Source organism: Rhinoderma darwinii, chromosome 11 (genome assembly GCF_050947455.1).
Source record: "Rhinoderma darwinii isolate aRhiDar2 chromosome 11, aRhiDar2.hap1, whole genome shotgun sequence".
Classification (NCBI taxonomy): Eukaryota; Metazoa; Chordata; class Amphibia; order Anura; family Rhinodermatidae; genus Rhinoderma; species Rhinoderma darwinii.
The window spans coordinates 51,524,185-51,540,692 of NC_134697.1; the positions used below are offsets into that span (position 1 = coordinate 51,524,185).

At 42.8% G+C, this 16,508-nt stretch overlaps 1 protein-coding gene across 1 annotated transcript in view; it reads left to right on the forward strand.

Moving 5' to 3' along the window:
- The window catches only part of PKD2L1 (polycystin 2 like 1, transient receptor potential cation channel), a 42,119-nt gene extending 36,353 nt beyond the window's left edge, over nt 1-5,766 (forward strand). Inside the window, exons 14-15 of the mRNA XM_075841432.1 lie at nt 416-563; nt 4,221-5,766. Coding sequence (XP_075697547.1) covers nt 416-563; nt 4,221-4,400 — 328 coding nt within the window. The 3' untranslated portion in view covers nt 4,401-5,766. The remainder of the gene's footprint in view (nt 1-415; nt 564-4,220) is intronic.
- The last annotated feature ends 10,742 nt before the right edge of the window (nt 5,767-16,508 follow it).

Here is a 16,508-nt window from a genome sequence, read left to right on the forward strand (position 1 = left end):
GGGCGTTCTGAAGAGAAGTGGATGATACTTCTCGTCAGAACGCCCAGCTAGTAAAAGTAGTAAAAACGCCCCGATGTACGCACATAATACACGCCCAGTTGTACTTTTACTTTTCAACACGCCCAGTTGTACTTTTGCAAGCCTCATTTGCATAAATACAAAAATGGTCATAACTTGGCCAAAAATGCTCGTTTTTTAAAAATAAAAACGTTACTGTAATCTACATTGCAGCGCCGATCTGCTGCAATAGCAGATAGGGGTTGCAAAATCTGGTGACAGAGCCTCTTTAATTTAGCATCCACATTCATGTCTCCACATACACACATCAGTAAAGTGGATACACACCAGCAAGCAGCCTTATACATGAATTTAATTGCTTTTTATTTAACATTGAAACATGTTACTTGTGTTCCAGATTTCAGAGAAGACTACAGCAACTTGAAATGTCTATTAGTCGAATAATGAGAAAAGTAGAAACTGTGGAGATAAAATTGGAGACTATGGAAACAAACAAGATAAAGCAGTCAAACCTGATGGATAATCTACCAAACAATATAGCAAAGGTGAGTTTTGTGGTCATTAATTTCTGAGCTTCTACAAACACACCTGCTCCGATAGAGGATATACAGAAACATGACAAGCACAGCTGCAATAGTTCACATTTCATCCACACCGAGGAACATTTTAAGTAAACATACCCTTTTTATTTCACATCTTAGCCCCCCTGCAAATAGAATGGAACTGCCACATATTTTCTACCGCATCGGATTAGGGCACACTACAGATTTTTAAATCCGCAGCATGCTTTTAATTACAGATGTTCAAAGAGAATCCTTTTCACCCTTTTCAACGTACAAGCGGTGAAATCTGCTGTGAATCTGCAACAAATCCATCACGTGAGTTGGTATTACGAATATATAAAATGACAACAGCAGATGTGAGTGGCCCACCTGCGAGGTGAACAATGAGGGCAGAAGAGTACAATAGTTTGATTCAACCTTCAATCTTAATATATATCAAGCAAATACCCGTTCTCTAGGCTCCCTTAGAGTAGTCTATAAGATACACCGTAAAATATAATGTATGGTAGATATGTAATAAAACACAAATATTATAAATTGTTTTCTAAATCTAGTTACAGAGAGAAAGATATCTAACTAGACTAGTAACACAAACAGTTGTACTGTTCATGTATATCATTGAGTGTTTCAGTTCATCAATATTTCTGGGATGTTTTGATGCACAGCCCTCTTCAGGTCATTCCGCAGCATATCGATAGGGTTAAGGTCAGGACTCTAGCTTGGCCATTCCAAAACACAAATATTCATTTTTAAGCATTCTTTAGTTGATTCACTTGTGTGCTTTGGTTCATTGTCTTGTTGTATCACCCAACACCTTTTCAGCTTGAAGTCAAAACTGCTGTCCTTACATTATCCTGTAAAAATTTTTTGATACCCTTGGAATTCAATATTCCTTCAATGACCACAAGGCGTCCAAGCCTTAAGGCAGCTCCAAACCACAATGCTCCCTCCACCATGCTTCACAGTTGGCTTGAGGTTCGGTATGTATGTGCAGTGTTCTTTTTCTGGAAGACCAGCCAAAATGAATAAAATGTGCCATTTTAGAGAAACAGTCCACCACTACCCAGACTGTAGTACATCCAGCTGAAGGAGGAAGGTCTGTAATAAAGTCCATAGCGATATGTTGCCAAGGGGCCTCAGGGACAGGTAGGGGTAGGAGCAGACCAGCAGGTTTGGAGTGGGTAGAATTCTTCAAGGCACAGTTTGTACATGAGGATACATAGTCCACAACATCTCTAGGCAGCGTGGACCACAAGTCATGACAAGCTACCACGAGTTCCCAGCCAGTTTGGAACGGTGTCCCCAGTGGAGAATTCTCTTCCTTTCTGCAAGACTAACAAAGGTCTTTCCAGGAGGAATGTCTCTAATTTGCATAAGGTTAGCGGCAATAATCCTAGAAGGATCTATGATATATTGAGGAATTTACTCATGAATTTCAAATGATCGGAAGTGAAGCAAGAATTGAAATCGGGCGAGGAACAGTGACCATCTGGCTTGGCGGGGATTTAGCCGTTGTGCAGACTATAGGTACGTGAGGTTCTTGTGATCCGTATAAAATGATAAATCGGGTGAATAGAGCCCTCCAGCAAAAGTCTCCACTCCTCTAAGACCAACTTGATGGCCAGCAACTCCCGATCCCAGATGGAATAGTTGCGCTCCGCAGGAGAGAATAATTTTTAAAAGAAGCCACAAGCCACCGTCTTGCCTTTGGAGTTTTTGGACACAGCAATCCTCCAGCACCAACAGAAGACACATCCACCTCCAGATAGAACTGCCGAGATGCGTCAGGATAATGAAGGACTGAGGAGAAAGGACTTTTGAGGTTGGTAAATACTGACTCTGCCGCCGGAGCGCAGAGATTGGACGAGAGAGCAGTCAGAGATGAGAAGTTTTTGATAAATTGTCGGTAGAAGTATGCAAATCCCAAAAATCGTATTGACGGAAGACCCTGTGGATGTGGCCACTCTAAGACGGACTTCAACTTCTCTGGATCCATCTGGAGTCCACGAACTGAGACAATGTAGCGCAGGAAGGGCAGAGAGTTCCTCCCGAACACGCTATGGTTATACAAAAGCAGGGGGTCATTGCAGAGTAGGGTTAATGAAGCTACTGCTGCTCGTTGTGGGGAAGGGCTGGATACTTAGCAGCCTGCTTGTTGTCCAGGGGTGTAGTGTGGCCACGATCAGCTGTGCTGGAGAGTGGTAGTGGTGTGCTGGCTTGCTGAACTCGGTGTCTGAACAGCTCTTCTGTATTGGAGTGGCTGGGCTATTTAAGCACAGCGGGTGCATTCGTTCCAAGCTAGTCGCAGACACAATAGTGGCACTCACACCTGGTTTCCGCAGGTCGGCGCTGCTATATGAGGTCACCGACCCGACTCACGAACGAGCAGGGGGGCAGGTGCTGTGAACATCCTGTCCTGTATGAATTCAGCAATACTATACCGATACTATGCCCCCCACTGCCTGCTGAGGAGACAGAGAATCAAAGGCTTCCTGCCAGCTGTGTCCTGCCCAGTATCCTGAGAACATTTTGCCATGGCATATGTGTGTGTATATATATATATATATATATATATATATCAGTGGCAGGGGTTATACACGGCATGGCTCCTGCCGGAATAGAAGGGTAGTCAGAGTCCAGCAGTTTAACCCCTTTGATGCTGCGGAAAAATGCGACTGCGGCATCTAAGTTATGTCACCTTATTGGCACACCTGCGACGTGATCACGGGGTACCGGTGCGTTTACATAGCAGCCAGGAGCCTAATAAAGGCCCCATGTGTGCAATTCGTAAATATTAGGCCATACCAGGTATTTAGCAATGCTTTTGTAGCCTTTTCCAGCTTCATGCCTCTCTAGAACATCTTCTGAGGTCTTCTGAACGTTGTTTGCCTCGAGGCATGGTTCACACTAACCAATCTTTGAGAACAGATTTGGCATTGTGTGCCTTTATTTAATGGACAAAGCACCTTCCAATCTCATCTCCTGAATTTAAACACCTATTGACAATTAGCTGTTACTCAATGTGATATAAGTAGTACAACCATTTGTAGTAGTACAATTATTAGTCAATACACTTACTTTCTCTTTACTACAAGCTGGTTTGGCAATTACAGGATCACAGAGAAGCTGCATTTTGCCACTTATTACTCCTGAGGAAATATAGCAGTACATGGAAGCCATTCATGTAATGCAGGGACTGGCATGGTCAGCCAGTGTGGTCGTGCGGGAGGAAAAGGACAATACAATAGAGCCGTGCTCGGGCAGCAGTGTGAGAACAGAGAGCCGCTTGCAATCAGCAGCAGCTTCTCCCTGCATAGTGAATGTTCAGTATACTGATTTTACCAATGGAAAATATATTTTTTTTACAAAAATTTGTGGCAAAAAACACATAACCCGAATGTTGCCCATCCTCGCCTATTCACTCTATACCACCTCCTTTATGTGTGGAATCCCCCTTTACCTTAGCTTCCCTGACCTTGCCTTCTGCTGCTTAATTATACTGTTCTCATGTTCCAACTCCATGCTATTTTACTCCAATAATGTACTGTAAGAACTGCATGTATGATGATAGATGAATGGCGTAAAATGGGCAGAAACATTGTTTTATGCATTTTTGTCTTTTTTTTTTTTTTTTTAAAGGAGAAACAAATAAGCTGGGAGGAAATTCATCCAAGTAATCTAGGCCAGCTTGTGAAGGAAGACAAGGAAAACTGGGAATCGGAGTATAAATCCAGGAACATCACAGAACCATCATACAGAAACAGTAATGCTATCTATCCACATATGAATGGATCACAGAATTCTTTAAATTTTACTTAGTCAAGAGCGTGTTTGACTTTTATATCCGTCATCTGTTCCGGTTATCTCATCTCTGTTCTGTGTTGTGGTTACTATATTTCTACCTAGAGCTTTCTAATTAGGAATCTGAAAGATTTGTATACATCTACATGCAGCATCGCCTTATAAAACAGACAGAAATGCAGTCTTCCTGTGGTGGGGCTTGAGCTTCTTTTCATCTCTCCACAACCTTATTGGTGATCACATCCATTTGCTAATGACAAAATCATGTAAGTAAATTGTTGGGATCAGCAATGAAGATGACCATACATTCTAATATGTCCTACTGGCACTAAAGCTGGGCTAATTTTCACAAACAATTTAATGTGTATGGGTGTAGCCAAATGGTCTTTTGACATCCTCCATTGGCAGAAAAAATAAAATAAAAATGATGGTATGTTGGATTTCACCATACTTGATCACATTACAAATTAGAAATTGGCCAAACTCCCAGATTTTGTTGGGAATGGTCGACTATCTGATGTGCATGGGGGTTTACCGACGCTCCCTTGACGGCAGATGTGGAGGGAAAAAAGGCATCCAACCTCTTCATTGAATACACATGCACGCTTGGGCGAGTGGAGCGTGCATGTGTATGGGAAAGTCAGTAGGAATAGATGTTGGCCAAACGAATGTCCAGCCTACAGCTGTTGTACGTGTATGGGTAGCTTTACTCAACTTTTTATGTACACTAATTCTATGGAGAATATTTAGCAAACCACAGTAATATGGAATTGGTGCATCAACCATCGAATTTCAGATCTCTTACTTTTTTTTTTTTTTAACGCCACTTTGCAAAATGAAAGCAACATCCCAATTAGTTGCTATGGGTAACTCCTCCACTTTTTAACACCAGTGCCGATTAATGTCTCTCTGTTAAGGCGAAAGTCTCACCACAGTACTGTTGGCCATATAGCCCTTAGTTGTTGCTACCTCTACTGTATTACTTGTAAGTTACCTGCCAAAGTTCTGATGGCTAAAATCACTGCTGTAATGTACCTACGTGATTGGAACTTTGTGCTAGATGTAAAAACATACAATATATAAATATTTTTAGAATAAGATAGCTACATTTCTGAGTTGGACAATTTAGGATGTTCACGTTTTCTGATTAGGTTGTAAATCCATCGCCATTGAAACTATGAACGGATTGACTACCCTCCACATAGTTCTGTATGTGCCACCTACTGTATTAACCACTATTCTACACAAAAATGTATCATATTTATAAAAATCGACAAGCATGATTGAAATAGGAATTGTAAACTAAAAAAAATTAAAATTAGAGTTAATAAAATAAAGACCTGTCCTAACAAAATTATAATAAATTCTTTACCACACCACGTTGTCATAGTATCAATTTAATTCTAATTCAAATTTAAAACAGGAACATGCACATATCACATGGATATTTTTGTATATTGCATACAGCATGCCATTATTAAATTGCAATTTAAAAATTAAATAGTATTGTAGTTACTTTGTTTGAAAACTATACATCTGAAAAGTTTGAGGAATAAATTTGAGCTTCCTTACCTTCCAGGAGATGAATGACTTCAGACTCAAACAAATTTTGCCAATTATATAACTGTGGAGCTTCTTTTTCCAAAACCTACCTAACACTAGTTCTCAGTGTTAACTTACGAGAGTTAGGGAAAGAAAGGGAGGGGGGGGCATAGCATTTAATATAATTAATGCGGATCTTTCAGCTGAATACGCTGCCCTATGTAAGGTCAAGATTTACAGCTACAGGTTCTTACTCCTATTATTAAAATCTGAGCGAAAAAACTACAATAAAAAAAAAAAAAAAAATTGTGCAGTTTCAGTATTAGAAGCGATTAAATACACCAAACGCCTACTTATGAATCCAGGGTATTCATGAGGAGAATGCTCCCCAGGCCCCTCATCGGTGATTGATGATTGTATACACAGAAGCAAGCTGTGAATTACTGTGAGGAAGAAGAGGGGAGTGCTCCCCCTCATGAATACCTCGGACTCATAACTGGGAGTTTGGTATAAATCTTTCATCGCTTCTATTACCAAAACGGCACAAAAATATATTATGCCGTTTTGGAAGTACGGACCTAAAACTAATAGGCCGGCCTTACATAGATCAGCATATTCAGCTGACAGATCCACTTTAATTTATACAACCTTCATTTACAACAATGTTTTGCATCTATAGGGACATGTTCCCACTGAACAAAAAGTTACCTATACACTCCTGACCTGTATCACACGTATCCTGTGTGTAACACAACACCAATCTACATTTACATATGGCAAATAAATAATCTCAAAATAGTTTCACCTTAATTTATCAGGATTGGAAGCAAAATATATAAAAAATAAATTGCAGTCATTATATACCCAATAGGGTTAGCATGACAGTAAAGCAGCTTACAAGAAAGAAATACAAAACAAAGCCCTAATATTAATACCAGACTAGGGGGGGATCCCATAATGTGGTTGAGGTGTAAAGCTTACACGGAAACATGCCAGCCTTGGATAGTTGCAGATGGATTAGGGTACAATATGTAAAATTGGGAAATAAGGTTTGGATAGGAACATATTAAAAGCCATAAAGTTAACATAGAAACATACTATTTATAGATGGATAAGTTAGGTTACAATCTGTCAATTTGAGCAATATATAGGTTATTAAAAAAAGACTTAGGTTCTAAAAGACATCATGGCATATACTGGTTGTAGGAGGATGGGTAGGAGAACACCCATTTAGACCATGGCGTAGATACAATGAAAAGCTGACGAAGTATGTACCTGTGTGGATAAAGATAGCGTGATGTGGCGTTTACCAGACGCTCAGTAGTAATTGGGAGTATGAAAAGATGCCAGTATGGAGTAAGGACCTTTTCATGGAAAACGGACAAAAAAAATTAAAGAATTGAGTGCAGGCCACTATTGGTCGGCCGTGTGGGTTTTGTAGGGATCTGTGACTCTTTGGTGAAACATTAAAAAAAAAAAGACTGGAGTGACTGGCTAGGGGTTCTGTAGGAATGTGTGTTTTTTGGTCAATTGTTCCTTTGTAAGGCTGGGTTCACACGACCTATTTTCAGGCGTAAACGAGGCGTATTATGCCTCGTTTTACGCCTGAAAATAGGGCTAGAATACGTCGGCAAACATCTGCCCATTCATTTGAATGGGTTTGCCGACGTATTGTGCAGACGACCTGTCATTTACGCGTCGTCGTTTGACAGCTGTCAAACGACGACGCGTAAATGGACTGCCTCGGCAAAGAAGTGCAGGACACTTCTTTGCCACGTAATTTGAGCTGTTCTTCATTGAACTTAATGAAGCACAGCTCAAGATTTACGAGCGTCTGACGGCTCGCAAAATGCGAGGAGCATTTACGTGTGAAACGAGGCAGCTGTTAACAGTCTGTCTTTTCACACGTAAATGCCTCTCATCGTGTGAGCATACCGTAAGGGTATGTGCACACGATAGCAGGCATTTACGTGTGAAAAGACAGACTGTTAACAGCTGCCTCGTTTCACACGTAAATGCTCCTCCTCTTATTATGCGAGGCGTCTGTGACGCTCGTAAATCTTGAGCTGCTCTTCATTGAGTTCAATGAAGAACGGCTCAAATTACGTTGCAAAGAAGTGCCCTGCACTTCTTTGCCGAGGCAGTCAATTTACGCGTCGTCGTTTGACAGCTGTCAAACGACGACGCGAAAATTACAGGTCGTCTGCACAGTACGTCGGCAAACCCATTCAAATGAATGGGCAGATGTTTGCCGACGTATTGTAGCCCTATTTTCAGGCGTAAATCGAGGCATAATACGCCTCGTTTACGCCTGAAAATAGGTCGTGTGAGCCCAGCCTAAAGGTGATGGTTCAGGATAGAGAAAATGTTGTTATGGATAGTGGTATCAGAAGGAACTTTTTTTGTATGTGTTGGTATCTGTTAGTTGGTGTTCCATCTCGGGCAGATAGTCCTTGCGATCAAGAATCACTATGGACCCACCCTTGGCAGCTGGTTTTATCGTTATTCTTCTGGCTCAATTATGTAAGGGCCTTGGTTTTCTCAGGTGAAAGCCTAGGCTGTAGTCGTGTAAAATGGTTTTGGTATCTCTCTGTATTTATTCTATTAATGCTTCAGTGGCATGATAGGTTCTTGGTGGACAGAAGTTACTTTTGTTTTGTAAAACCTAGGCTAGTAAAAGATAGCTGTAAGTCTCAATGTCCTGTAAAACCTATTAAGCTTTTGTTCTATTAGGAACGTGTTACAGGGGGCAGTGGGACAGTCCCCTTTGTAATATCCATAGTTCTATAGGAGTCAGGGTGTGGGAGGAGATATTGACCATTTGGTGGTCTTCCTTACCCGGGATATCATCTGGACACCTGTCTCGCGACCCCTTTCTTCTCTTCCCCACCAGTCTGGTGGCCCGCCTCTTTCTAGGCGGTCGGACAAAAATGGCGATGAGGTTGTTTTTCTATCAGTGTATTGCTCCCGGAGCTAGAAATATTACCAGTGGTGTAGAGTCTCCGGCGCCAGGGGTTTTTTAAATTGGTGTCGTCGTGCCATTTATATATCCTGTTTAGGTAGTCACCATCGTCTCTTTGAAACTTCTCCCTCTTTCCGTGTTCAATGGATTTGGTGTATTCTTTGATCGACTTATCGGTACGTGTCTTCACGTTGTCCCAGTCACTAGGTATGAGGGAGGCAGAAAGTTGTTGTTCTAGTGCCTTGATCTTGTCGTCAGATTCCTTCAGTGACTTCTGTAGATATCTATGGTTAAGACAATGAGATCCGAGGAACACTTGTTCAGAATTTTTTTTAAATGTTCACAAAATTTACTATCTTCCAAGAGGAAAGTTGGTCTAAGATGGCTTCGGAAGCCGCGTGGTGTCCTATTCAATCTGTGGTAAAGAAGAGTTCTTTCCCATAGTCCCATTTTCGTAATTCAGGTGATGGAATACGGAGGAAATCAAATGGGTTAGTGACTTGTGATAAGATGGAGGCTGTGGTAGTAGAATCATAGGCAAAAGTTTCGGATGTCATTGGATCCAGGTGCAAACATCCAAGGCTAAGTAATCGTAGAAAAATAATGTGATGCACTCCTGATTATTCAGTTACGGTCATCTGAATGGGGTTGTTTCTGCAGTAGGTACATGGATTTCTACATGTTCCATTCAGATGACTGGAACGGATTTTCGGTCGTAGAAAGATCTGCAACAAAATCTGCTGCGTGTGACTGCACCCTATCTGAGCTACTGTTTTGTACATTATACCTGTAAATTTATCAGTCTTGTGGGCTGCATTTCTATTGTGTTAACCTGATTTAGTGTTCAGTATAATGATTATGCAATTGACATTAATAAATGCGTGAGAAATAATTTTGCAGTGTGAATTTAGAATTATATAGACTGCTTAAAAATTGAGCCATACACAAAGTGCTGTTCAATGTCCAAGGGTAATGGCTGAAGTAAACAGGTGGAGTACATACAAATGGCTTTATTTACAAGCCCAAATGACATGTGAATATTCACCCATTAATATGAGAAGACAGCCTACTTTATTTTTCTTTTCAACAAATTTTATTGAACATTTTTACATTTAGGTAAAAGACATATATCAAAAACAGATTAAAATAAAATTAAATATAAACCATTTCACTCAATGAATTATAATGTTGTTATAAAAAACAAAATGACAAGCATTCGTGAATGCAATGACAGTAAATGCAGGATCAATATATGAAAAGGAAACATCCTATACAACAAGAGACAGAGAAGGGGGGAATAGAAGGGTTGGGAAGAATATAGCGGAAAACTGGGATTGGTAAGGGGGGAGGAGCCGGTCAGAAATCTAGAATGAAAAGAAAAGTCACTGGACTTAATAAGCAGTGATCATATTGGCAGGTAAGTGAGGGTATGCGTAGCTAATCCAGGGCGACCAAAGCGACTCAAACCCGGCAACCCTATCTAGTAAGATTCCTGTGAGTTTTTCGTTCACAAACATCTGGTCCATTCTAGTTTTAACCCCTGCAAAAGTTACTGTATGTTTTTTCCAAGAGTGGGCTATAGTTATTTTTGCAGCCAAAAGGATATAAGAGAATAACCGAAATTGTGCGTTCGTAAGCTCTGGGGGTTTGTGATGGAGAAGGCCTATCTTCGGATCTCTTCTTATAATAATGCCAAACAGACTTTGGGCGAGACCAAATACCCTACTCCAGAATCGGATAAGCTTAGGGCAGGACCACCAAATATGGAGCATGTCACCGGGAGAGTGGCAACCACGAAAGCAAGAGGCAGGGTAGGTGGGAAAGGCACGTGCAAGTCGGCTAGGAACCAAATACCACCTCATCATGACTTTATAAGCCGATTCTAAAATATTTGTGTTAATGGAGCAGTGTGATACTATACTCCAGATATTATGCCAATCTGCTGGTTCGAGCGTCACCCCCAGATCCCGGTGCCATCTATCCACGTATGTGTGGGGAACAGGTGTGGGGTTGTTAAGGAGCCATTTATACAAGACTGATATGATCCCTTTAGTGTTAGGGTTGTTTTCGCAGATTCGCTCGAACTGTGAGTAAGAGTCTGAAGCAGTCTTGTTGTGGAGAAGAGAAGTAATCCAATTCTTAAGTTGTAGATATCGGAACACTTCGCCGTTGGGAATCTGCTGAGAGGTCTGAAGCTCACAGAACGAGAGAATCCGGGAATGGGTGGGCGTTAGAAGATGATGGACTCTGAGTATACCACTAGTCCACCACCATTTAAAGGCTTGGTAATTGTCTGCACCTGGGGAGAATAAAGGGTTATGCCACAGGGAAAGGAGGGGAAGATGCGGCGAGATCAATCTGCTAGAATATTTAACTGAGTCCCATACCGATAAAATGTGCATGAGTGGGGGTGATAGGTGGGAGGAGCGGAAAGAGGGAGGTAACCAGGGCACTGATTGGATCGGGGTTGGCGACATCTCCGGAATATCCAGGTACACCCATAGAGGCATATTTGCAGAAGCATGCAATTTAGTTAAGGGTGCTATCATAGCTGCATGGTAATATTTGGAGACATTCGGAACCCCCAGTCCCCCATCTGCCTTTGGTGAACAGAGGGTGGACCTGGATACTCTAGGGCGTGCTCCCTTCCAAATAAAAGATGAGATCCGATTCTGGATGAGGCGCAGAATGTGTGCTGGGACTTTGATTGGCAGGGTTTGAAACAAATAAAGAAGCTTTGGAAGGATGGTCATTTTGACTGCAGAAATACGGCCTATCCAAGATAAATAGGTGGATTGCCAGGATGTCATCAAAGATGTTATTGAGCGAATAAGGGAGGGGTAATTAGCGGAATACAGCTGCTCATAGGAGGGAGTCAACTGGATACCCAGGTAGTTCAATGAGTGTCCGGCCCACTGGAAGGGGAAATGGCTTTGTAGTGAGTGCAGGGTTTGTTGTGATAGATTAACATTTAAAGCGATAGATTTTGCGGGGTTTATAGTAAGTCCAGAAATAGCAGCGAAATCTGATAGAGTTTGCATTAAGTTAGGAAGGGAAATAAGGGGTTGGGAGAGCATGAGTAGCATATCATCTGCAAAGAGGGACAATTTATGTTGCACTCCCCCTAACTCCAGTCCCCTAATGTTCTGATTCTGGCGAATCATCATGGCTAGGGGTTCAAGTGCTAGGATAAATAGAATAGGGGATAGAGGGCATCCTTGTCTGGTGCCCCGTTCAATAGGAAAAGAAGCAGACTGGTAGCCCGCGTAACAGACTTTAGCAGTAGGGTTGGAGTAGAGGGCGTGCACCCATGACATAAAGTGGCTACCAAAACCCCACTTCCCCAAGGCAAAATCCATGTAAGACCAAGATACTGTATCGAAGGCTTTTTGAATGTCGAGCGAGAGAAGCATTGACGCCACATTTCTCTTGCGTGCTAGGTGAACCAAGGATATAACTCTCTTGGTACAGTCGCTTGTTTGTCTTCCAGGGACAAAGCCTGCTTGGTCTCCATGTATAATCCCGTCAAGGAAGCGGTTTACTCTACCCGCCAGGATTTTAGCTAAAATTTTTATGTCAGTGTTCAGGAGGGATATTGGCCTATAATTGGTAATTTGAAGAGCATCCTTTTGAGGTTTGGGGATCATTGCAATATGGGCTGTCAGGGTTGGTGTCCGAAGGGTTGTGCCAGTTCTGATAGTGTTAAAGAGTTGGGTCAAATATGGGCTTAGGAGCGGAGAAAGTTTTTTGTAATATAATGGGGAGAAACCGTCTGGGCCAGGAGATTTGGAAGGTTTTAATTCCTTGATAGCTGCCTGAACTTCAGTCTCAGATATCTCAGCTTCCAATGCTTCGAGATTAGAGGAGGTAATATCTGGAAAAACCAAATTAGCTAACAAGCCTTCAGCCTTCAAGGGATCAAAAGGTGGGGGGGATGAGTATAATTTGGAAAGGAAAGTTTGAAATTGGGAAACAATCTTATTAGGGTCTGCTGTTATTGTGCCGGAGGCTGTCCGCAATCTAATCGGTTCTTTTGGCGCAGCGGGAACTCGCAGCTGACGTGCTAAAAGTTTACCCGGTTTATTGCTTTGCGAGTAATAGCGCTGCTTGGACCATCGTAGCTTACGTTCAGCCTGTTCCGTCAATAAAAGGTCAAGCTCTAATCTGGTAGCCTCAACTGACGCTTTATTAGCATGCGAAGGCGTCTGTTTCCAAGCATTTTCTTTTTGTGCTAGTGTTTGGTATAAATCTGTTATCTTCTTTTCTCTGTTTTTTTTTTTTAATAGACCCCAACCTAATGAGAGTCCCCCGCAGGGTGGCTTTATGGGCTTCCCATAGTATGATCGGTGAAGACGTGGAACCTACATTTAAGTTAAAGTATTCCTTAACCGCTTCTTCAATCTGTGCGAATGAGTCTTTGGATGTCAAAAGGGAGTCGTTTAGTCGCCAATTAAAGGATAGCCCCCGTGGGATTAGAGAAGAGAAGGAGACCTCAACCGGGTTGTGGTCAGACCAGGGTGTGCTAAGTATCTTTGCGGCGGAGCATAGTGGTAATGAACGCTGAGACGTGAATATGTGATCAATGCGACTAAAAGAGGAGTGGGGGTTGGAGTAAAACGTAAAATCTTTTGTATTGGGATGTAATTCCCTCCACAGGTCATGTAGATCGTGAGCCTGTAGCATGTCACTAAACATAGACGAGGAAGTTTGAGGTGTGGATGATGTCAGGGTCGGGGATTTATCTAAAGCTGGATTAATTACCAGGTTTGAGTCGCCCATGACCACTAGCAAGCCCTTTCGATTGGCATCTATCTGTTTAAATAAGTGAGAAAAAAAACTCTGTTTGAAACTCATTTGGTCCGTAATATCCCACTAGGGTCACCTCTACATCAAATAGAGTACCGACCAGAATCACATATCGACCAGTAGGGTCAAGAATTTCCTTGTTACTAAGAAAAGGGAGATTCTTTCTGAAGGCAATAACTACCCCGCGTCGCTTTTCATGGGCATAAGAACAATGGAAAACAGGAAAGTGTGCACTAAGATGTTGTGGTTTGGAGGCAACAGAGAACCTGGTTTCCTGGAGGCAGACAATGTCCGCATGACAGGCTTTGTAGAAATGAAATGCCTTCGATCGTTTATGTGGCGAATTGAAGCCTTGGACATTATGAGAGATTATTTTCAAGGCAGAAGTAGCCATATGTATGATCTGATGATTTTATAATGAGTTCTGACCGGCAGGGGGAAAGGGAAAGAAGGGCTGGAAAGAGAGGGGAGGGAGAAACAGAATAGGTAAAAAGGGGTGTAGAGACAAATATGCATTTGGAAAACTGAAGAGGGAAATTCGTCCGAAAATCGACCGAAAAGGGTGGACAGTAGCACAGGGGATACTACTGATAGAGTTCGGGTTCGCCAACACCTGGGCACAAAGGTGTGGTAACGGCAATCTGTTGAGGTGAACCTAAACACCATGTCATGACATATAGGGGAAAGCAATGACAGAGAGGGGAAAACTAGCGAGGGAGTATGGGCCAGGGGGAGGGAACATTAATTTCCAGAACATTCTGCCCCGAGTAAGATGGCGGACCAGGCACGCCGAGTCGCGTTCAATCATATAACCAAAATTAAACATTGCCATCAATCAAGGCAACAATTACTTGGAATTATCTTGCCGGTTGACCTCCTGCAGGCCATACACACAGTGCCGCATAAAGGCAAGGCAAAGTATGTCTAGCCGGCAGGACAGCAAAGCGACAACCACGTTAATAGAAAAAATAAAAATAAAAATAAATGGTTAGTGCCAAGTTAATAAGCATTGCATCTAGTTAAACAGCAAACTTATTCCAGATACAGAATTTCCAGAACATTCTGCCCCAAGTAAGATGGCGGACCATTCACGCCGAGTCGCGTTCAGTCATATAACCAAAATTAAACATAGCCATCAATCAAGGCAACAATTACTTGGAATTATCTTGCCGGTTGACCCCCTGCAGGTCATACACACAGTGCCGCCAAAAGGCAAGGCAAAGTATGTCTAGCCGGCAGGACAGCAAAACGACAACCACATTAATAGAAAAAATAAAAATAAATGGTTAGTGCCAAGTTAATAAACCTTGCATCTAGTTAAACAGCAAACTTATTCCAGATACAGCAAAACATGGCCTCCACTACCGCCCGCCACTCAGCAAATAGATCAGTCCCCGCCGCAAGAGAACCAATATACAGGGTGGAAACATGTTAAAAGTACTCATCCATCAGTCGGGGTCATCTCGGATATCATAAACGGATCCAGATCTCCCGGGTGGTCTGCGGGGGGGGACCTTGTTCCAAATAGGACGTAGCGGCGGCCCATCACGACGTTCCTGAGAAAGTTGACCTGATCGGGCGGCGTCTGTCGGTAGAAGCTGTAGGGTGACCAAAATTTGCCGAAGCTCATCTGCCGTGCTGGCCGAATAATATTTGTTGGCTAGAGAGAATTGGAGCTTGAAAGGATATCCCCATCGATATTTGATATGGCGGCTTTGTAGAACAGCCAGTAGGTTTCTCATATTTCGCCTTTTCTGTATAGTTATCGGAGAAAGGTCCGCAAATATTTGGTACTCGTGGCCCTGAAACTTTAGGGACGATGTGGCTCTAGCCTTTTGAGACAGGGTTTCTTTGGTGGCATAATAAGTGAGCTTCACCACTATGTCTCGTGGCTTGCCATCTTGTCGTTTAGGGCCTAGCGACCTATGAACCCGGTCCATCTCCAGCCTATCCACCGGGAGATCCGGTGCCAGCTCTTGGAATAGGGCCGTAATGGAGGAGTTAAGGTCCTCGTATGTCTCGGGCAGACCTCTTATCCGGAGATTCCCCCGTCGTGCACGGTTCTCGAAGTCCTCCAGGCGTAGCATCGTTGAATCCAGGTCTGCTCTCAGTGAATCAAATTCGGCATCGTGCGCATTCAAAACTTCAATGGTGTCGTCCATCTTAGTTTCCAAGACGTTTGTCCTGGCTCCCAGTTCACGTATCTCTTTGGTAAGATCTCTCGACAGCTTAGAAGCGGTGAGCTGCAATTCTTGCTGCAGGAGCTGTTTAAATTTCTGCAGCAAAGAAGCGTCCCTGGTGGTGAACTGGGGTTCAGGTATCTGCGAGCCGTCTTCTTGGGAGCCTGCAATAAGTTCAGGCGAGGCCTGTATATCGTCGTCCGAAACAGCCGACATGGCGGGCGAAGTTGCAGTCTCAGGCTGGGGGGCAGGGACGGAGGACTCCGGTTTCGAGTCCTTTCGGCCCACTGCGCTCTTCCGAACCATGAACAATCCGGGCAGAAGATCTTCCGGAGGAAGAAGAAGGGTAAAAGGGCGAGTGAATTCACCTCAAATGTTTGCTTTATATAGCTGTTGTGCCCAGGAGTCGCGGAGCTACCTCAGCATGCGGCCATCTTGGTTAGCAGCTCGCGAGCGCCCCCCCGCCTACTTTGTTTTTCTAGTTCTTCACTCTTAATAATTCTTCCATACATGTTTATGCATTGAAGGCTCACATACATCCTATAAAATGCCATATTATATTACCTGAAGCTTCCCAAGTTCTCATATGGACAAGCCCGTCCAAAATACAATGCAACAGATGGAAAATGTGCATGG